The 23,679-nt window shown below is 38.3% G+C and overlaps 2 protein-coding genes across 4 annotated transcripts in view; one reads left to right on the top strand and one right to left on the bottom strand.

The window, feature by feature from the left end:
- Window positions 1-63: 63 nt before the first annotated feature.
- Window positions 64-10,896, bottom strand: LOC139940774 (MSL complex subunit 3-like). Its single transcript, XM_071937154.1, has 11 exons — window positions 10,768-10,896; window positions 8,701-8,786; window positions 8,445-8,540; window positions 7,532-7,602; window positions 6,426-6,481; window positions 5,960-6,064; window positions 5,122-5,285; window positions 4,493-4,642; window positions 3,417-4,063; window positions 2,898-2,982; window positions 64-2,388 (listed from the first exon to the last, which is right to left on the bottom strand). Exons 1-11 carry the CDS (start codon window positions 10,882-10,884, stop codon window positions 2,295-2,297), a joined length of 1,671 nt encoding a protein of 556 aa, XP_071793255.1. The 5' UTR covers window positions 10,885-10,896; the 3' UTR covers window positions 64-2,294.
- Window positions 10,897-11,066: 170 nt separating this feature from the next.
- LOC139940604 (RNA-binding protein 41-like) overlaps window positions 11,067-23,679 on the top strand; it is a 55,217-nt gene continuing 42,604 nt past the window's right edge. For 2 of the 3 annotated variants that reach the window (XM_071936943.1, XM_071936940.1), the window contains exons 1-5: window positions 11,072-11,110; window positions 15,076-15,226; window positions 15,950-16,157; window positions 17,751-17,985; window positions 20,753-21,399. In XM_071936943.1, the coding sequence (XP_071793044.1) occupies window positions 15,084-15,226; window positions 15,950-16,157; window positions 17,751-17,985; window positions 20,753-21,399 (1,233 nt within the window). In that variant the 5' untranslated portion in view covers window positions 11,072-11,110; window positions 15,076-15,083. Of the gene's footprint in view, window positions 11,111-15,075; window positions 15,227-15,949; window positions 16,158-17,750; window positions 17,986-20,752; window positions 21,400-23,679 lie in introns of all 3 variants that reach the window. The other variant, XM_071936941.1, reaches the window with a different exon arrangement.

Here is a 23,679-nt window from a genome sequence, read left to right as displayed (position 1 = left end):
TTTCTGCCCTTTTCTACCAAAAGTTTATAGTCAATAAGTCTTCAAGAAAACAAAACTATACCAATCCCTTTTTAAAAAACACCTTCTTTAATCTTTGCTCACTACTGTAGCTACTCAACACTAACAAAACTACAAAACAAATCACAATTTGGGATTGGTTAAATTGTCAGATGAATGCTCATGAACAAATCAATTAACATTATCTTTCATTAGTCTCACAACAACAATTAGCATTTCCCTGAAAACCAAAACTAATTTCTAGGCTCTCAGTAAAAAACAAAAACATCTACATTTACAGAAAAGTTGTGTATGGCAAACGTCTGCACAAAGCCATGATGACCAAGCTACAAAGTAACCTCGTAAAGGATGTGAAAAATCAAGAAGCTTTTGACAAAAATCTGAAGGGTAAAATTGTACATATGTTGGCCGAGCAAAATTTTCTATGGTATAAGCAAAAGAAGAATGCAATATCCAATAATTTGCATCCACTAAAACATGTGCAAAATAGTTCTGAATTTTCAGCTGCATTGTTTCAAGGCAGTGGACACTATTGGTAAATACTCAAAATAATTATTAGCATAAAACCTTACTTGCTCATGAGTAATGGGGAGAGGTTGATAGCATAAAACATTGTGGGAAAAAGCTCCCTCTGAAGTGACAGTTTCCAAGAAAGAAGTAATTTTCTGCTTATTTGATTTCGAGAACTCAGATTTAGAAGTTGAGGTCTCGAAATCAAGCATCTGAAAGCACACAACTTCGGTGACAATGGTGTTTTTTTCTTTCATTATTATCTTGCAACTTCGACGACCAATTGAGCTAAAACTTTCACAGGTTTGTTATTTTATGCATATGTTGAGATACACCAAGTGAGAAGACTGGTTTTTAACAATTACCAATAGTGTCAAGGGTCTTTAAGCAAAGAAGGTATGAACTTATTTGTAAATTTTGTGCAATATGATTTCATTTCATTTTATTTGTTCTGGTTGTGTAGTCAAGGAATCTCAGACGAGCAAACTTTATCACTAAACTAGCCAAGAACCCCATGAAGATAAGTTTTAGATGTAGGAGGAAAACCCAGGCCTTCAGGTAGGGATTCAAAACCCAATCCAGATAGTGCGCAATTATAAATTACACACACAAACATTCTAGTTCTTGTTGAACTAATAAAATCAGAACAAGTAAAACATTGGATATAAATCATTCACATTATGACATTTGTCAATCCGATGTTCATCAACAATTCTTTGCTTTAGTGTCAACTCATAATTAAAAACTCTCCAAATTACCCATATGTACACATCCTTACAAAAGCAACACATAGCAGCGGTCCCTGGACCTTACATGTGCATACAGTTTGCCCATACACAAGTTTGAATACATCTGCTGGTTCCATTCCACATCATTAAACATAATATTGTGCAGTACATGTAAAAACAACATGTCCGTGCAAATCCTCGTAGGTTCATACCTCATCCTTTGGTTTTTGTCAATCTACATGTAGTTCTGATTTATCGACAAAATTATCAAGACAGATTTTAACAACAATTTTAGGAGACATCGCCCAACCCAGAAGGCCTGCAAGCACTTCAAAATGAGGGCTACACTTAACTGTCACAAATGACACATTGCCACATGGCAACACACTTAGCAATAGCCGCAGCCGCCCAACCCAGCAGGACGCTGGAAGCAATTATAGTCTGGTCCCTTTGTGAATCTAAAGATCAATATGTTATGTCATACTTCCATACACAGTGAACCTAACAAACATGGTGACAGCATGACAAAGATTCATCATCTTCCGCAAGAGAGATATCACAAACTGGTGCACAAAGTGGATGTAAATCCACGTATCTAATAAAGGCACACACCACTAATGGCGGACTGTCATCTCTGCCTCCCCCCTCTCTCATCACACTACATTCTGCATCACATCTCCATAAGCTTTTTCGAGGTATGGTGGACACTATAGACCGTATTGAATAACCCCTTTGTTGCTATGAAAGTCGCCATCTTGAAGGGTAAACCGTATGCGCGTCTAAATGCGTACATCAAAGAAGCACGCAACGTGCAGCGTTCCCGGTATGATTTCTACGGCACATGCACGCGCACACACACGCTCACAGACGCCATGTAGTAGGGCAGATATTTGAGTAGTGACGTCATATTCAATACGGTCTATAGGGTATACTGTTTGGTTTGGGTGTACACCGACAAATTCACCCAAACCTGATAGTGCCATATGAATGAGTTCACCTTATCTCAAAATGGCTTATGCCGAGACTAACTATCTTATATCATGTACCGTTGGGTTTCTGTAATGCGGCGTGTGCGCTGACGTAACTACTTTCTGGGAAGAATTCATCAAGTCTCTCTGGATGTGCTAAATACCTGAAAGAAAAAAGCACAAGTTAGTGGTTTCCATTAGTAACCTGCATCACTAGTTTGAAACAGGGATAAGATTTGACAACTGTGACAAATCATGAAAAATAGCTTGGGGGCTGGGTTTCCTCTAAATGCTAGGGTTTAAACTTTTTTAGTGACAGGCCAATATTTTCACTGGTCAATGTTTCAAATGAAGTAGGGATGTTTTTCAACCATAAACTAGTGGTCCAGATTATTTGGAGAGATGTGTTTTAACTTGAAATAGGGAGAATGAGGAATGCTAGACCCAGAACCTCATAGGTGTTACAACAGGGACAACACATGAGTCATATTTTAAAAAGAATTGCATACAAAAAATAGAAACAAAGGATACGTCGAATGCCAACAAGTGTCACAAAGTTCACACAACTTTTGTTATTATTTGTTAACAGTAATTTGCACTTGTTTCAAACACTGTTATTAAACACAGGTGAGAATAAATCAAACCAATGATGGAAAGTCTATAAGAATCTTACTTGAGGAACAGTTCAATGTGTTTTAGTAGCGGTCTGAGTTTCTTTGGTGGTAGTTCCATCTTGCCAAGAAGTTCCGGAAGCTTAACTGCAGTGTTTTTAGAGAAGGAACAAAAATCATCTTAAACGCTTCACATTATTATCCCCTGGTCACTGGCCTTAAATCATTCCTTAAACCATTTCAGCTCCCTGGTGAATATACATGTACAGCCTGTGCAACAAATAATGTGCTACTCGGCTAAATCAATCACAACAACCATCTCTGCCCTGACAGGTACCCATTTACCCCTGGGTGGAGAGAAGCAATTATAGTTAAGTATCTTGCTCAAGGACACAAGTGTCACAACTGGGATTGGACCCACACTCTGCTGATCAAACACCAGAGCTTGAATTCGGCATAGTCTATCTATCACTGAAAACCATGTGGTTGATATTGAATGGCCAGACAGTAGCAGGATCAATTCACAAATGTTTTGCTTAATATTCCCCATAACTGGGCTTGATTGAATTTCCTCAACTCACCAAATAGCCGTATCAAATGTTGTGCTCCATATATCTTACATGGTGGCATCCTCCCATCATAATGGGCATTGTCCGCTAACAGTTTACACGATGGAAGCTTAATATCACACACATTGTCCCCAGAAATGATTCCTTTGGAATTCTTCCCGTTTTGGTGCGGCGTTTTGCCATTCGTTGAGGTAGACTGATTGGTTTGAGGTTGGGGCGTTTCTGACTGGGTTTGAGGAGTCTCTTGAGGAGGTTCTTCATAGACGATGTCCGCAGAGGGAGACGAGGCTATGCTGGATACCGAGGCAAGTCTCGTTGAGTGACGCACCCCTGGTTTCGGTAATACTCCATGACCACTTGCCGTGTCCTTGTTCTGAGTTGTGGTCGTATCCGCAGAGTGCCTCCTGGATCTATGTTGATGATCTTGCTCAGAGCAGCGCCTCTTCTTGGTGGGTGGTAGAGGCGCTACAAGGGTAACATGCTCACTTGTTGATAGCCTCCGAGTTACTCTCCTAGAAGGACTCTCTTGAGATTTGTCTTTATCACTTTCAGGAGATGGGACAGCCTTAATTGGTTCAGACTTTATTGGTTCAGACTTTATTGGTTCCTTGATCGGTGAAATACTGTGCTTTCTTGGTCTTCCTCTTTTCGCTGGTGATCTGTCAGGGGAAATTTTTAAAGAATATTTCAACTGTGGTTCGATGCGATTCTGACAGTATAACAAAATTAAAATTTGAACGACAATTTAAATTATTCCAACTATTTTAAACAAACAATCCAGTTTACTGCTGTGTGTTTCATCGACAAACCCCATTCTCAATTACTATCCAATCTCAAGTTGGATTTAAAACTTTGAATGGTTGGAGTATTATTAGGTGTGGTTTGCGGTAACACCTCATGTAAATCTCTTTTGAGTAGAGTTGGTTCTGAAGACGATCAGAGTATACTGATCGAAACGTTAAGTTGTCAACCAGCGGTTCTTTTCAAAACCAACATTACTCAAAAGAGAGATTTTCACAAGGTGTTGACGCAAACCTCACCTAATCCAATCTCAATTAGACTACAATCCGAGAGAATTTAAGTCTTACTTGCTCGGTACTTTGACATGGTCTTGAACGTAACTTGTTATGACTAATTTCTTGTATTGTTCTTTCTCAGGACCGTAAAGCAAATTGGTCGGCAGAAGGAAGTCAAACAATGTGCGAAGTCCGTCCATGACTTCTTTACACAGATCCACGCTGAAAATAAAGAGCAATTCACACAATGTTAGATTTCTGGCTTTACTCAGTTGGCATAAATATTTAACCGGTTTCAAGTACACTGGACCAAGTACTAACTTATATGACTGTTTTCATTATAAACAATGTTGAAGCTATGGTGCTGGGCGGGCCTGCCCAGGACTCACAATGTTTGCCCAGCACTCTGAGCAAAATACATTGTGCTGCCCAGCACAGAGTTCAAAATATTGTCCACTATGCATTGATCTAAGACACAGCTTATGATAAGGAATATCAAATGTCACAGAGAAAGAGCACAGTCTAAAGGCCACTCAACTTATTGCATGGCCCCATAACATGAACAGTTTGGAAACCTGGCCCCACTTCAACAGCAATAACGGCCCCATTTTTAAACATAAATAATTGTGTTGAACCGCTTGCCCTCGGCGGACTTTGAAAACATTGGATTTATTGGCCACTCAAGTTGGTTTGGTACTCACTTGTATTTTGGTAGCGGTGGTAAGACCATACCCTCCTTGGCCACAGTACTGATAACATTCACTGCTTGAGACTTCTTGTCATGGGTGTGAACATTGATTGCAAAATGTCTGACGTAGCCTTCCATGATCTCAAGTATGGTATGTTTGCAGGGTATTCTCACAAGCTGCCAACAAATAGGTCAAGAATTAAAAAAAAAACCTTCAAGATAGGTTCATGGACTGGTTTTTGTCAAGGTAATATTTTTAATAGGCATCTTTATACAGAAAGATGGACAAAAGTCACTTGTGAAAGTTTAATCACATCAAGCGAACTTGGGCATTTTTGACATCGGCTCTCCACTGGTCTTTTCGTTCCATGATTGCTGGGTAGGTCATGGCGATCAATGCCAGAGTCTCGCTCCAGGGTGTCCATGATTGCTGTTGCAGGAAGCCCTCGTGAAACTCCTGAGATATCATATTCCAGATGGACTAATGCAATGAATAAGCTGGGCCCAATGAGCAACTTCATGTTTCTGGTCGGTCCGGTCTTCGATCCTGCTGTGATAGTACCCTGCTGTCAGAACAAAGGTCCAAAAACACGAACACGGACAAAGCCTTCACAACTGCTGGCCCGAAACTGTGGAACAGTATACCATCTCGCATCAAACACTGGACACGATTTTGTCATTCAAAAACCACTTAAAAACCCACCTGTTCCCAGTTACTCTCTAATTGTATTTGTTTTTCACTGCCTGTTGTTGCTGAGCGCCATGATCTTGATGGAATGGCGCTACAGAAATCTGGTTATTAATATTATTAAACCCTGATAAACTTATGACTGATATCTTATCAAGCTCACCTGTTGCTTCCTCGTAATGAAGTAACAGTCATCTTCAAGTTTGATCTTTAGAGCATCAGGAAGTGGGATTGGAATCTCCAAGGCTTCTAACTCCTCACCGGAAGACTTAAAACACAAAATAAGGCAAAGATGGGACGGGGGAAAGATTTAGCAAAGGTGAACATGAAGAAAATTATACAATTTGTTTTTACCCTTAAACTGTTGTGGTGTATTGAGCTCTGTATTATCTTTACTATTCTCTAGTTTGGTGAAGAAAACAAATCCACAGGCAAGTCTCTCGGATGGGGTTTGAAACACCACACTCTTCAATACCATTAAAAAACTTGTACAAAATCTTTTCCAATATAAATTTGTCAAGCATTATGGAAGTACATGTAATTACATTGCAAAATCATGGATGAAACGCGACACCTTCCACCAGTCCATAAAGTTTGTGGGATTCATAAAAATATTGCAGAATACTCACATTGCCATCACTATCATCACTGTCGGCTGCTACACTGCTCATATCAGAATCAGACCCTAAAGACAAATATCAATTACAAAAAAGATCAAAAATAATGTAACAATGAACAGACGTTTGCCATCTATGAATTAGCGGCTATGTCTGATCACTCATGATAAAGAATAGATTTACTATTAGCAACATCTGTAGTCATAGCCACAGATGCAATTTGGGACAGTGTCAAACACACCATCAAAAGAGTAATTGAAAAACACATTAAACAAATTTCACTGTTTTTGCCGTATCACATCTAAGATGGTATTTTAAAAGGTCACATGCCACCTAACATTTGCAATAGGTGAGCTAATGTTATTATAATGTTTTAACAACTAAAAAGAACTATGTTTTCATAAAAAAAAAACTAAAAAAAACAGCAATATACATACTGCTTTACAATTTTAAGCAAGTTAGAATACAAAGATATACTTGAGACAATAAATACTAGACCAGCTGACAAAGAAATATTCAAGCTCAAGAAAATGTGGGCTTGAAAAAAACTCGAAGAAAGATCCCCAGCATGTAACACGTACAAGATAACATTGTAAAAGTACACAAAACATTACACAAGACGATCATGAAATGTTACAATCAATACATTCAACAAACAAGATTTAAATAAAACTTCTTGGCAGATAAAATGAAATGAAACTTCTTGGCAGATAAAATGAAATGAAAATACTTTTAAAAAATAATAATACCAATAAACTAAATCGAACTGAAACACACCAGTAATGATTTAAAACAAAAGGCCCGCTGTATACAATGTTAAACAAAGTTAATACAACTTTGACGAGGTACACCTGTCTAAAAAAGAAGATACAACAAGAAACATGTATACAACAGATACTATTCAAAACTTTGAAAAGAAACTTAGAAGATCAGCAAATGTTACACACAATTTCAATTCTGCAAATATCAACGGCAATTGGTTTCCATCAAGGCACTTGAATTAATTGCACTATTTATAAGAGTTTTAGTGAACTTAACACATTTACATAAGTTCCGCAATTCTGCATGGACATGCTGGATGCTAATGTGAGAGGACTAAAAGTAATATTAGCCTATACCTTTGCCAGCTTGCCTCCTCTTTGCCAGTTCAACAAGTTCTGCTATTGTCTTCTTTTTCTTCTTTTTGCCCCTGAAACAAAAATTGAAAGACAATATGATTTAATTATATTTTGAGATTTAACCTTTGACTATGCGGGACCCTGAAATGATATCATGTGGTAAATGCATTTAAGTACAACATCACAAAGTCAACCCTCCTACTGTTATGCTCACAGTTTGTACCATTTGTACCAATTGGTTTGTTTTAGAATTCCTTTTATCCATGTTATTGATAACTTCTCTATTAAAGGAACACGTTGCCTTGGATCGGTCGAGTTGATCTTTGAAAAGCGTTTGTAACCGTTTTTTATAAAATGCATATGGGTAGAAAGATGTTGTAAAAGTAGAATACAATGATCCACACAAACATGCCTCCAAATTGTGTGGTTTTCCTTTTACCTCGTCGACTAACACGTCGACCATTTATGGGGGTCAAAATTTTGACTCCCATAAATGGCCGACCGTGTTAGTTCGCACAGTAGCAGGAAAACCACGCAATTTCGAGGCAAACTTGTGTGGATCATTGTATTCTACTTTTAAAATATCTTTCCCACCATATATGCATTATATAAAAAACGGTTACAAACGCTTTTGTTTTGACCAACTCGTCCGATCCAAGGCAACGTGTTCCTTTAAGTCTGCTCCATCAGTGGATATGTTTAAGAAGGTTCTTAAAACATACCTCTTTCCTAGTAATTGATTTTTGTTGTTGTTTTGTTTGTATAATGTTTAATATTATTGCTCTTTCTATTGTAAATGCTGTGATATAGTTTTACTATGAATAGCATACCTCAATGAATACAAATAGTAATAAATAGTAATAATAATAATAATAGTTGCCGTAACACATTAATTGCTTCATTGACCACTCACATTTTGGCCAGCGCCTGCCGGTGGAGTTTGCCTTTTAGCTCCAGGTTTTCGTCTGTGTATCGTAAAATGAAGTTTGCAGGAGCCCAGCGATCCCAGCTAGAAGGAAAGAGAAATCAAACAATGTTTAATTACTAATAGTTAATTAATTTTAAAAACTTGTCAACTACCTTTCTTGATCCATTACTCGTTCACTTCTGTCGTCGCACAATCCAAACAAACTTTCTCAGTACAAATGTGACTTATATTGCAGCCTTACCTGCTGTTCCAACCACTAAAATGAACGAGATATTCAGGAACTCTGCGATTAGTATTCTCCTCTTTGGTCCACTCCAATTCTAAAATCTGCAACAAACAACAACATCAGACTTTAAAGACCCTTCTAAAATGAGGTCAATATTTATGTAGTGACTGTGTAGTAGTAATCATAATGCAATTGCAAAGATAGAGCATGCAACGACTACCCTGTATCTTAGTTGCAAAAACATCTACAGCGTTTTTAAGGGAATATCTAATGATTTTCGAGAGAAAACTTTTCAAAACATCGATCTCATCTTGGCATCTTGTCAGGAGTCGTACACACACGTTCTCATAAACACGTTCAAAGGTTTGTTTTCAACGTTTACGTATGACGGGATCGAGCACCTGGATTACTTGCACCATGTGTTTTTTCTTGTGCGCATGCATGGTAGCTCCAGCTACACAAGGGTCCTTCGAGTAACGCGAGCAATGTTCATTTACACGGCACGCACGGACGTTCGTGGTATAATTTAAAAAACGTTGTGTTTTTAAGACGGGGGTCTCGACCGTGGTCTTGAAAGGAGCAGGGACCCGTGCCTATTTAAGCAGAGGTTCGTTTCACACGATGTGGATTAAACAACGTTGTGTTCTTAAGACCAAGGACCCCCTGTTTATTTTCCTCGTGTGAAACTTGTCCTCGTGTTGAATCACACCCTCGTGGACACTTTATAAGAAGTGGTTTTGTGTATGTTTTAGTAGAATCATTTTAGCGAACACATACAAATCTAGCAAATAAAACAACTTGGGGAATTTGTAACATTAGAGATGGTGTTGGGAGACTTGTAAACAATGGTCATCGTGGTCCAGTGGTCAGACTACAGGACTGGACTGCAGGACTTGCAATCACAAGGTTGTGGACTCGAATCTGTACCAAGCTAACCACTGATTCCACAAAATTGACTTTAATAAATAAGTACAGTTACTGCGCAACTCATAAATAGATGTCAAAGAAATGTGCTTGTATGAGACAGATTGGCCGTTATTCCCTTTGAGTTTGCAGAGTTCCCTTGACAGCAATTAAACAAAGAAACAAACTCAGGGGGATGGTGTATGGGGATTTGTAACATAAGGGGAATGTGTTTGGGATTTTTAACAAAACATGAGAGGATGGCTACTTATTTCCTCCATTATCATGATGGGTACATGTAAGAGTAATAAGAGAAAGCTACAGTGGAGTTTGGTATTGCTTGTGGAGGTTGAGACAACTACACTGTCAGTATTCCTTCATTCAGTAGAAATGAATCAAAACTAGACCATACAGGGCCATAGCATACCATGGTATATTCAACTACGTGAACAGCCCTTGTTGTAGAATTAATAGTTAGCAACCTTTCCTGATTAATACTCAAGTTCAAATGCATTCAATATTATTAATCATACAGCCAGCCATTCAAGTTAAATATTTAACAATCAATCAAAATGACAACAAAAAATACACTATCCCAACATTTGACACACAAAATATCCTGAAAATTTACATACCCTTAGTGTTTCATCAATAAGTTGTTTCACTTTGGCCATGAATACACATGTAATAACGGTCCTTTTACCAATACAAAGAATTGAACATAAACTCAGTGTGGCTTTGTTCAGTGCCCCGGGCAGGTGCAGTCTACATTATAAAGGCCAAAAGATCAACTTGTTTACATTGTCAGGAAACGTCAACAGAGGGCGCTAGAGCACCCCACCGTAAATATTCACAAACTCGCACGGCATCACGCTGAAATTACAACTGCAGCAGATCGCCTTGCATTCATAATTTTGATTTTTTTCGAAGCCCTTCTTTAGTATATCAGTACGATCGAATAGCATATGAAATGTAAGATGTTGAACCTAAATATATTTGCAGTCATACCATGTTAAATGTGCTAAAATCATGCACAAAGGAGGTGAATTCTGACCAATTTAAGTTGTTATTTTGTACCACTGATGAGATCTATTTGGGGCTAACCTCGTTCTCAACCTTGCCATTTTCAAGTTCAATAAACATCACCTACTTGGTACTTGAATAACTGAAATAGCTTACCTTGGAATCATAAAGAACCCTCGCTTTGGTAGGATCGGGTTCGAAGCATAAAACATGTTCACCTACAGTAAATTCTGCGGGTTTTAGGCCCCTCGTCGCAATCACAGACGTCGCCATACTGGTCTTTAAAAAAATATATTATTTATATGTATGGCACCCAGAACACTGCTATCATGATTATAACAAACATTGAGTAGGCACCAGACTAACAGAAGCACGCTGAAAAAATCAATCAATAACTAAACAGAAGAGGGCGCTGTTTCAAACGAGTTGCCGCAAGTTTTATGAGAGAAAGGTTCCTGAGCAGACGACAGTGTGGTGAGATTTTTTATTTTTTTCAAATGTAAGTAGGCACTCCAAATGCAATATTTTTGAACATTTTTTGCGCATAAATTCGTAAACACCGATATCGAGAATGTTTTTGTAAAGTTTTAGCTTTGGTAGTTGTGCTAAAATTAGTAAATTCCAGACATTTGTTTTGCAGACGACATCTTCCAAAATTGGAAGGAGAGGAAGCAAAAGTTACACATGTGTACAACTACATGGATGGTACAAGTACATATAAAAGACAGTTTATATTTCATAATTCAAGACTACACCAGTGTGACCGGTACCGGATACTACAGACATGATCGTGGTGGTGGCAGAGACAGACAGACAGACAGCGTGCGCACCAACCTCACATTGACAGTGCGTTATCTTCAAAATGGACTTAGTTTAGTGGTCTGCACTAAACCACTATATATCAGATATAAGCCAATTCGCAATGTAGCTGCGCATGTCTCTTAGTTAGTGTTACTGGTGACAACGCAATTTGTATATCTCCCATGACCTTTTGACAATACCAGGAGGTATTGTCAAAAGGTCACGGAAGAGAAACAAATGGCATTGTCAGCAGCAACGGACATGCGCAGCTGCAATTGCAAATAGGCTTATTGAATTGAATACTTTTTGCAATCTTGGATTGGAAGAAGAAGACAGTCCAATAGAGAAGTCATACTGCTGATACTGGGTAATTTTCCGCACCTGACCACAAACTTATCCGCCCTAAATTTACTCCAGGTCCACTGAATTGTTTTCTTAGCTTATATTAGAAGAAGGGTGACTGCATACATCCAGAGAAAGAAGGGAAAAATAGCGTAACAGTTGAAAAAATCGTCCAAATTTGCCCGGTTTTTACCAGTTCTCTAATTTGGCCACATAGATGGGGCTAGTGACGGTCATGAGTCAGTAGCCACTGAGTGACATTTGGATTTGGAATATTCTTAACGCTCTTATATTAGAGCCAATTGAGAAGAGAGAAGACAATAAAGAAATTTCAGTTTTAGATGTGGGAGGAAAACCCTTGAGAATTATACTAAGGAAAACCCACGCAGTCAATTGGGACTGAATTCTGAAAACCCAATCCACATAGTGTCCCCGTTTGAATTCGAACTAGGGTCCCAGAGGTAGAAAGCGAGGTACACGTAAGGCACCACTACACCAACCTGACCACCGACATTACAGTGACAGTCAGGAGTCGCTTAAGTGTCTTGACTGTAGGTAGTGTTTCAACTGCAAACTCAAACCACAAGGGGATATAAATGCCAATTGCGGACAAACAATACGACAAAATTATATCCGACTGCCATTTGATAAGGAATTTTTTAGATTTTTAAATAAATGCAAACTTGCTTTTTTCAAAAAAAGTTAGGCCTAAACTGAGTAACTGACTGGGTCAAATTTCAAAACTTTCATCCCCTAAGTTGATCCTTTGGTTGGCTGCCTCTTCCAAGTATGGTAAACTTGGCTGTGATCCCTGTCTACACGGCGGAGGCTGTATGAATTTTGACTGACGCCCCCAAGCAAATAATAAACCAAAAATAAATAAAAAATGCAAAAAGTGTACTGTAATAGTTGTCAAGCTGGGCATAGGTGAGAATTCCTCTCGACTACTACATCCTTGCCCTTTCATTCAGCAATCTCATGATCTGACATTGCTCTTTAATATTTGTGAAGTTGAATAACCTCAGGCTGCCAAGTCCCATTAAGCTGTGGTTTTCATTTGAACAGAGCGTTGTTCTGCAGCATTCAGTTTCCTCACCTCCTCTCCTCCCAAATTGTTGAACATGCCCCGCCTCCCTACTCCTAGAGCTGGGAGGCTCGTTCCACTCTTGTCTCCACTAAACGAACCTCATAGTTCTAGGGGGACCCCCCCCCCCAACCCCCATTGATTGCGTAGGTAGGACTTGCATTTTGGTCTTCTAACAAAGGAATTACTTTTAAATGTACACTACGCATGTTATCAAAATTGCATTGTTCACACGCTTAGGGGGTTAGGGTTAATTTCTCAAAAGGTGCATCAAACTTGTTCTTAGTTGAAATCTATTCTCACATTAAACTTTTAACCTTTCAAATCACAATTCATATGGAATGCTCGAGTGAACACACAATCACTGAAATACTGAATAACCATTTGCATTTATTTATTTATGGTTTATTAAGTCTGCACGCTGTCTCAGAAGTACAGATTGCCTCTCAAGTTACATGTTTACAGACAGAGTCAGAGCGATAGTCTAGCAAAGTACATACCATGACAGTGATTGTACGTTGTAGGGATACAAGTCCTTATTGGACTTCATATTTAATCTTATGTTGTATCAATAGAGCTCTCTCAATAATATAATTTTTTTACTAAATTCAGCCAGAAAACATTTGTACCTAGTCACCAAGTCAGTGACTATTGTCATTCTTTTTCGATAATGGAAGAAAAGAAACACTCATCTGAAAACTTTAGCTGTTTTTTTTACATAATGCAAAACATAGCATTGTAGTAATGATGCTCTACATGTATGTCAGTCTACATGTTGTTTATTAGGTGAAGTTATCACTTTTGTTTTACCCATGTAGGTGAAATGGTGATACGTGTAAGCAGCTTTTTTAAAAGGACATTTTTACAGGCAAACAATAGGGGCAATTAGTTTTTGGATCAACACAATGAATGAGGGGGTTTTCCCTAGAATAATTCTCTGGGGTTTTCCTCCCACATCTTATACTGAAATTTCTTCAGCATCTTCTCTTCTCCTTTGGCTCTAATTAGAGCGTTGAGAATATTTATCCCGATCCAGGCACCTCAGTGAGGACATTGTAAATTTATATTTGAACATCTCTAGGGGCACCAATGTACTGACCAGGGGCAAGGACGAAGGCAATTGCCTCTTTTGCCTTTGTATGCAGACGGATGCTTTGCTTTTGATACAGGGCAAGAGCAGCCAAGGCGTTTCCTCATTGGCAAAGTGCACCTCTGTGAGAACATTGTAGATTTATGTTTGAACATTTTTAACGACACCCATGTGATGACCAAGGGCAAGGCAAATGCAATTGCCTCTGTTGCCTTTGTATGCAGAAGGATGCTTTGCTTTTGATACAGGGCAAGAGCAGCCAAGGCGTTTCCTCATTGGCAAAGGGCACCTCTGTGAGAACACCGAGATGTTGGAACATCTCTAGGGGGCATCAAGGTGATGACTAAGGGCAAGGATGGAGGTACAGTGATGTAACCTGTGAATTACAGGCCGGTATTAATCTCTCAGTTGAAGATGTTATCTTGGAAGAGACCACGATTACATCAGTACTTGAGCTATTGCATAAAAATAACTGACGTTAAATTACATGTAGCTCTATGTAGCTCTCTGAGAGACAGGTTTGGATGGAAGTTGGATAAGGGCGTTTTTTTTGTTTTTTTTTGCTTTTAGACACTCTGTGACTGTAATATAATGCAACCCCATTTTGGTAATATTACAGTCTAGACAATACTTTTAAATGTAGCGCATATTTTTTTGCCTGAGCGTCTTTTAATTAGCTAAGCATAAAAACAATTAATATGCTTAATAGACAAACATGCTAGAATGGTTTCTCCAAAAAAATAAAATAAAATGTCTTTTATCATTTATGACTGCATGGTATCCTGCTCATTTTTGCTCTCAGATTTTTTTTTTTTAAGCGATTGCCTTTTTCTGCAAGCTAAAGTTTACCTATCCACAGATTGCTGATTTATAGTCTTTTAAAAAACAAATATTTTGAGGAAGCTTATTCCAAGGCATGGACCAACATTAGAGAATGAACGATCCCCCAGGTATTGTGAGTGAGAGAGACAACAAGCAAGGAAATAAATGTCTTGAAATGAAATGAAAGGAAAGGACAAATCTGAAGATCTCTTGAAGGAGGGAGAACATGGATAGGGTAGACAAACCAAAACTGAGAGGTGATTTATATTTCCAAAGAGTGTGTTCATAATGTGATGTGACATAAGTTTGTGATTTTTGACATTAGCTTCAGAGATGGATAATGAGCTGTATGATGATGACAGCAATGGGCCTCCAGAGGATGACGTTGTCCTTCAATCTAACACTCAATCTGAAGCACAGCTCTGCGTTCAGAGGATGCTTGGACAGCAGTTAGACACGGACATATCCCTAGAGCAGTATGTTAATTTTACACTTCTTCTTTACAATTATGGTTGTATCTAACATTAAAATGTAAGATCAAAATTACTCTTCCTTGTAGTTATTGCAAATGCCAAGCAGGATGTCAATTGAACTTTTTGAAATGTATTGGAAATGATAGTCCTTACACAACTACCCTCTAAACACTATAATCAAGAAATTAAAAATGTTTACCCTCTCCCACACACAAACAAATAAATAAAATAATGATCAGGCCAAGTAATTGCAATAAAGGGCAGGAGAGGTCTCCAACCTTCAACAATTTTTTACACAAATGCTTTGCAACAGTTGTGCAGGTCACATCCATTATTTTACATTTTGTAATTAAAATCATTCCAAAAGGAGGGCACTTGTTTTGTCTTGTGTACTTTCTTTTTAAGCAATTCCTTTCAGAAGGAACTCCCATGGATCAAAAACACAAAAACTGCCCTAGTTCGCCCCTGTTAAACAAGCATTAAATTCTTCATATTCTAGTTTCTGCATTGTTTTGGGGGTGGTTTAGCCTCAGAAAATCAGTACAATAATTATCAAATAGCCTTTAAAAGCCCAATCCGAACAAACACTACATCTAAGTAAGCCCTTCTACTCAATTAGATATGCTTTTGTTTCCAGGGTCAAATATCATACTTCCGTAGACGCCTCCCCGCCTCAGCCTACAATGTTTTCTCATCTCATATATCTTAATCTTCTCCATCTCCCAGATATGCAGTCAAGCATAAGTCATTCACTCCAGCCGTAACCTTCAGATCTTTTATAGAGCAGGCCAGCGGAAAATTATCGCTTGAACAGTTTGAGGTACTTGAGAAGGAGCACCGGAGTTTGGACGAGCTGAGAGCATGCGGCCTCTCGGACCAGGAAATTGCCCTTAAATTAGAAAATGAGGGCGGTCACCTGTCCAGTCTACTACCTGTAAGTTAGATTTGGTTTTTAAAGGGGTTGTGTGTGCACTGTGATTCCTCCTGAAGTGATGGAAGATTAATTTTATGAGTTAAGCTGGTTCATACACAAATACTTCCTGTGAATGCAGTCAAGCATAAGTCATTCACTCCGGCCGTAACCTTCAGATCTTTTATAGATCTACCTGTAAGTTAGATTTGGTTTTTAAAGGGGTTGTGTGTGCACTGTGATTCCTCCTGAAGCTATGTGATGGAAGATTAATTTTATGAGTTAAGCTGGTTCATACACAAATACTTCCTGTGAATGCGAAGCAAACTTTGACGTCATAGGGTTGTTTTTTTCCGCTGAGAATGTTTCACATGGGCTGAAGTGTTGAGTACAAGTCAATCGCATCTGCTTTTGCAGGGGGGGGGGGGGAGAACTGTCTTTTACATCTAAGTAATTTTGTGTGAACCTACAGGTTTGCGTTCTCTGTCTCTTTGTTAGTCAGGTGCTTCCCCCCTTGTTTGTAGTCAGGACACTTGTTTGTAGGCGGGTGCTTGTTAATACTTTTATTAAGTTGAATTTGAAAATAATTTTGTGTGTGTAACTTCAGATGTATTTATGAAAAGTTGTAACCCCATCCTGTTACTGTTAGCTTATCGTTGTTGGTTGGCGATAACATTTTCAAACAAAAACAACAATTTATCTACCCTGCTTGACTCCAAGGACTCCACAAAGAAAACCTGATGCATCAAGCCATGAATAAAATATATACTCTTCTTTGTAATAATCAATCAACTGTTGAAGGATTTGTTTTTTTGTTGAATGATGCTCACGGTGATCACCAAAAGAAATTACAATATCAAAAGCATGCCGGCGACACATGATGTATTTGGCACAAGGTCCAACCACTCCAACAGTACAGTAAAAAGAAAAGAGCATAGTGCATGATTTTCCGAGTAAAATGTCAACATCATTTTAATAATCTCATTTCCTGGCCCAGGAAGACCTGATGGTTGCCAGAGGGATGGTGAAATAAACCAATAATAATAATGAAATATGGGTATAAAAAATAACCATGGTTGTAGAAATTGTCATTTCAGGGCAAATTCAATTTTGCACGGAACTTTTGGAGTCAGTCTAGATTGCTTCTGTTAGAAGATTCAGCATATTTGAAGATGTATGTTTTTTGTGTTTGTTTAACCTTTGCAGAGAAAGACTCTGCCTGCCTAGGGTCAAAATGTCAGATCGTTTACTTTTTTTGCATTTATACCATAGGGCCTTTTTGTTTGTAGGCAGTTTGCCACAGATTTAAATTTTCTCGTTAAATATACGTGGAGTTTCTTAGTACTCCTACATCTATTCTTCCTATAACATTTGAAAACAAAATTAGCTGTTGCAAACTGGTAGTTATTTCAAAATCAAAGTTAATGGCCTGACGTTTCAACCCATGCAAATTTTTTCTCAAAGGCTAAAAAAATGAATTATTAAACTTACTTCACCGCCTAAGATCTGTTTGAATTTGTCTAAATTGATTTATTGGTGTATCATTTACCTGTCTGGGTTTGTGCTTTCACATATTTGCTTATCCTCTGTCTCTTCTTTGCTTCTTAATTATTTTAGCCATCCAAGCGTAGCAGTTACCTTGCCGATCCCATCGCCAGAAAAAAGCGTCTCATAGAAGTGGAAGGGAAAATCCATCAAAGGCAAAAAAACCTTGGCCTGACCTTAGAGGAGCACCCCACGGATAATAAGGAAGAGTTGAAGGAGGAATCTAAGGATGGGACAGGTAGGGAACATTCTGGAGAAAGTCACCCTACCTCCTCAAGACTTCTTGTCAGGCATCCCACCACTTTAGGTGAGTAAACTAATAAGAGAAAATAACAAAAGAGACTCAGCGATTCGAGCTGGCACTTGAGGTGACTAGCCTCTGCAGGTTATTGCTTTTTTGAAATGTAAAAGTTATTCTTCCACAGAGGTAACCTTTAAAGGGAGAGTGTACATTGGTTTTGGAACAGTTCCATAGTTTTAATCCTATGTAAACATAAAACTATCGTGTGAGAATGTCATTTCAAAAGGTGGTCACTTTTTTGAGATATTGCTAAAAATCCGGAGTGAATATCCACGCAGGAAGAATAACCCTTAATAGGAATATACAACCTGAGAAGGGTTACTGACACTAAGGATTTTGAAGTTATTGCACAGAACTACATCTTTGGTGTAACACACAATTTCATTGACTCTCAAAATGGCACAACCTAGTCAAGGTGATGTAATAATGAGGTCAGGTGAATTGTGTCAATAAGCAATTCCTATATTTTGTCGAGAGAATATGACTTGATAATCAGATGTAAAAATATTATCACAAGTCAAGAATCTAAAGAGGAATTCAAGGAATAATGGCGCCTCGATAATCATTATGACACCCTCATCTTCACCTGGGTAAATTTGTAACCTTCAACAGGTGTCTAACAACCCTGTCATTATAGTAGACTCTAAGAACTATAACCACACTACAGCTGAGTCCCACTCTCATTGCTAACCTTATGAGTATTCTGATTCTGGGTCAACGGGCGGTCAAGGTACTTGCGGTTCGCTGCTCAGGGGCTTACAAACACCATGTCAGATGCAAGAAACATAACTATAATTACTTAAACCAGCCAGGAGTAAAACATGTGACTGATTTCTGTCTAGTGATTAATTAGCAGTTTGAGCACCTCGGCAGCTCAGGGGTATACTCCCAAGTGTCTTAAGGGAAGGTTTGTGTTTGTTAATCACTCTTAAAATTAATGGCAATAAGAATTATTGGTTAGAAGCCTTTCGATAGTATTTTGAGAAACATTTCACTTTAAAGTAATATGATTATTTACAAATATATAAGTTTTACTGCCCCCAAACTTGATTATGAGAATTCCTAATCCAGATCTTGCAACTTCGACGACCGATTGAGCGCAAATTTTCACAGGTTTGTTATTTTATGCATATGTTGAGATACATTAACTGTAAAGGCTAGTCTTTGATAATTACCAATAGTGTCCACTGCCTTTAAGCAAAGTTACATCAAAACTAGAAGATTTGATTTAATGAACCCCACAAGTAAAAGTGTTCATAAAATACCATACTGTGACAACATTCTCAAATGCTACACCCTCAATTTAAAGTACATGTTTGTTGCCTGCTTTTACAAATTTGCCTTAGTTGTAAAATGTTAACCTTAAAGGAACACGTTGCCTTGGATCGGTCGAGTTGGTCTTTGAAAAGCGTTTGTAATCGTTTTTTATAAAATGCATATGGGTAGAAAGATGTTGTAAAAGTAGAATACAATGATTCACACAAACATGCCTCGAAATTGCGTGGTTTTCCTTATACCTCGTCGACTAACACAGTCGGCCATTTATGGGGGTCAAAATTTTGACTCCCATAAATGGCCGACCATGTTAGTTCGCACAGTAGAAGGAAAACCACGCAATTTCGAGGCAAACTTGTGTGGATCATTGTATTCTACTTTTAAAACATCTTTCCAACCATATGCATTTTATAAAAAACGGTTACAAACGCTTTTGTTTTGACCAACTCGTACGATCCAAGGCAACGTGTTCCTTTAAAGCCATTGAACCCTTTTGGTTCAGAAAAAACAAAAAAGTTCACAGATTTACAAATAACTTACAGGGTTTACAGAAGGCAATGGTGAAAGACTTCTCTTGAAATATTATTCCATGAAATGGCTTTAAAGGAACACTTTACCTTGGTCGAGTTGGTCTTTGAAAAGCGTTCTGTAACCATTTGTTATAAAATGCATAGGGTAGAAAGATGTTGTAAAAGTAGAATACAATGATCTACACAAATATGCCTCGAAATTGTGTGAGTTTCTTTTTACCTCGTTGACTAACACGGTCTGCCATTTATGGGAGTCAAATTTTTGACTCCCATAAATGGCCGATCGTGTTAGTTTGCGACGTAAAAGGAAAACCGAGTGATACTTGTGTGGATCATTGTATTCTACTTTTAAAACATCTTTCTAACCATATGCATTTCATAACAAACGGTTTCAAACGCTTTTTATAGACCAACTCGACCAATCCAAGGCAACGTGTTCTTTTAAAAACAATCAAACAAAGATTTGGAACATACAGCTTTTGTAAGGCTTTAGTAGATTTAATGACAGGTTACAAAAGTAACGTGTATCTAACATCGACCTAATCAATGAGTTCAGATGTTGCCATGGCTATGGTTGGAGTGGCTAAAAGGCCCATTCGTCAACATTGTCATGGCAGCCAATAGCCATTAGCTTACATTGACTTTAAAAAATAGGTTAGATTAGGGAGAGCAGTGTACAATTTCTGGCAATGCTTACCACAAGCAAAAAATCTGTACTTAACCGGAAAAATTAGCACTTAACTTTGAAGCATTGAATGATTTGTTCTTACAAGTTCATATAAACTATATAATGATAGGCATTCTTTGCTTACAAAACTAGCCCAGAAACTTGGCGTTTATCCTGTATGCAAAGAATGTTGACAGTGAGCATATAATTTCATGTTAAGCAGAGCTGTGTCATTGGACCCATGTCTAAAATGATTAGTTTTTTCAATGTTAATATTGTGGTTCTGAATTACTTTGTTCAGGTCTTGCTTACATTCACCCTGATGATCCCATCAACCACCTAGATGATATTGCTGCCAGCTTGTTTGGGAAGAACAAAGATAAACAAAATGAAGATGTTTCTGCAAGTACAGAAAATGCCACGTCCCCTGGGTGTGGGGCCAACAGAGAGCTGAGTACAGGTTGCTGTGGTGATAAATGGCGCTCAGGAGAGATGGTTTGGACTGAGAGTAAGGGTTTCCTTAAAGAGACATTAGAAGATGCAGATCATGGGGGATTAAGCCAAGGATGTTCGTCAATGTCTGAGGGGAAATCACAGAGGCAGGACTCTGTCCTCACGAGTTTAACCGAAACCGATTCACACGGCAGAAGCGAGATCAGAAATCTCGCTAATACCCCTCATGTGGGATCATCCCCCGAGGCGGACTCCAAAACTAAGATTTCAAATCATGCCATTGGGGATTGCGGTACGGGACTAGAATCACAGTCAGCCGACCCCAGAGTGCCAGGAACATGCGGCAGTGTGCAGGTTACGGATAATGAGCCTCGCAGACTGGCTGGCGTGGTCAGACCTTTGTCACGAGAGGAACTCCTGAAGCACAGACTAACGACGGATGACATTTGCAAGATGGATAGATTCAGGGACTATTCAATGGGCCAACCCAGCAAGGTAGTCACTGTTTAACAGAACCTGATGGTCTATAAGCTCCTTAAGATTATCTGATTCCCTTAATTGCCATCTAAACTTTAATAATGTACTAAATGATACCTAAAAGACTTCTGTAAAATTAATTTGCTTCATTGTAAGTAAGAGGGTTATCTTTCTACAAGTATCCTCCATCTATTCTTCAGCACCAAGTATTGCCAGTCCATATTTTGATTAGGCAATGCCAAAATATGCAACTGTCTTAAAAACTTAACAAACTGAAAGCAAATCTAAGCAATGAGGCTCTGAGCTAGGAAAAAAACACATCTAGAGTTAAAAATAGAATGGATGACATTTTACATTAAAAGTATGATACATCACAGCTAAGTATAATACCAAAATAATACAAACAATTGCAATGTTAATTTTGGGCCTGGAATGTTGTCTTTGATAGCAAGGCAATTTCTGTTTTGAAAAGGGCACTTCTATTGGGAAACTGTTATATATGGGGCACTAAGGCCAAGACCAGGGGCCAAGACCAGGGAAAATTAGTAGATCAGTGTCTTCCATGTAATTCTAGGCCTGAATCTATCCAATATAAATTTGATGCCAGAATCAATTGAATTGGAAAATAATGCTGTCACAAAATCTCTCATTGTGTACAAAATAACCACCTATATTTAATTTCCCCCTAAATAACATAACAAGCAGATTATTTTCATGAAGAAATTTTTTAAAAAGGACCTAGGGCCTTTTTCAAACCACGGCTTGGGCTCCGGCTCTAGCTTGGGCTGCGGCTCTGGCTTGGGCTGCGGCTCTGGCTTGGGCTGCGGCTCTGGCTTTGGCTTGGGCTCTGGCTTGGGCTCTGGCTTGGGCTCCAGCTCTGGCTTGAGGTCCGGCTCTGGCTTAGACTCTGTCATTAATATTGGAGCAGTGTACATTTTGTTTTGTGTTTCCATTATCAAATAGAGCCTGGAGCCAAGCCGAGGATTTGGAAAAAGCCACAATCATTCTTTTTGTTTTCATGAAAACTTGACGACCCAAGTTTATGAGATTTTTTATGCAGGCTGGTTGTTATGTGTTTTGGTCTTGTGTGCTGCTTTAAATTGAGCTATGGCTGAGACATTCATGAATTACAAATCTAGAAATCAAAGATTTTCACCTTAATTTATTGCTTTCGTGATGAAATGTAAAAAGAAATTGTTGTACCTTTAACCATGTTAACAGGTTTTACAGCAAGATTTGGAGACAATATAAATTGGTTACTATCGATTTAGTTTTCAGAAAGTGCAAACAATATATGTGACCAACCTAAGAGTAATCAAGCAAGAGACAATCACAATCCACCCAGAAACTTCAGTCTGACTATTAAGATAAGATTTTGAAATTGAGAAAAACCCTTACTCTAATTTTCATGGAAAGAAACATGAAAATCAATGCAGGATGCAGCAGTAATGTAGCAACGAATGACTTTTAGGTGTGTTCAGTTTGTCATGAACAAAACAAATCCATGTTTTCTCAGTTGTAGAATTGGTACAAAGTGTGGTAAGCTGTGCTCGGTAACTCCAGTTTCTGTGACCGGTGCATTATATTGATCTAATCTTTCACAGTGGATGATAACGTCTCTGTGAACCGAAGCAGAAATGAAAATAGTCTTATTTTCACAGCACCTTCTCTGCTGAAACCTCTGCGCAATTATTGGCATTGAGGATTCAGGAATTGAGCACTGTAGCCAGAGGGTATGGAGTCGTGGGATTGCGTATAAAGATGGTTTAATGTATCAGTGACTGACAAAATATTGACGTTGAGTTTCCATGGAACTTTTATACGTTCTCGTTGGCAATTTTGATAGCTGCTCTTCAGTGGCTTGTTGTTGAGGAGTAAATAGCTGTACGAAGAGAGATTGATTGAATTCAAATAATAGGTTTATTTGTTACACCATTCTCAAAGTTGTACAATGCCTGAGTTTCATTTGTATAGAGTACAGTGCTGGCTTTAAACAACAGAACTACAAAACATTAAAAAAACACAGTGAAAATGAGTGTGCATAATTGCCAAGATTAAAACAATAAGTGTTCACAGATTTGCATATAACTTACATAGTATGAAGATGGTCAGGGAGGAAAAGTTCCCTTAAAATATGTTTGCCTAAAATGCTTTATCTAGCATTAAACAATGAGCAAAACAATTATCTTCGATCTCTTAAGACCAAAACTTGTTCTTCAAAAACTATTTCAATAATTCCTCCTGACTCAAACAACCGATTGATCCTTACTTTTCACAGGTTCATTAATAGATGTAATT

The sequence above is a fragment of the Asterias amurensis genome, chromosome 8, assembly GCF_032118995.1.
Source record: "Asterias amurensis chromosome 8, ASM3211899v1".
Taxonomy (NCBI): domain Eukaryota; kingdom Metazoa; phylum Echinodermata; class Asteroidea; order Forcipulatida; family Asteriidae; genus Asterias; species Asterias amurensis.
This window is presented reverse-complemented; position numbering and strand designations above follow the sequence as displayed.

What these genes read in the sequence shown, in the direction of transcription:
- LOC139940774 (XM_071937154.1), bottom strand. Translation starts at nt 10,884, where the DNA reads ATGGCGACGTCTGTGATTGCGACGAGGGGCCTAAAACCCGCAGAATTT. An exon ending in GGGTTCTTTATGATTCCAAG is followed by an intron (nt 8,787 to 10,767) that starts GTAAGCTATTTC and finishes TGTTTGTTGCAG; the next exon opens with ATTTTAGAATTGGAGTGGAC. An exon ending in TTTAGTGGTTGGAACAGCAG is followed by an intron (nt 8,541 to 8,700) that starts GTAAGGCTGCAA and finishes CTTTCCTTCTAG; the next exon opens with CTGGGATCGCTGGGCTCCTG.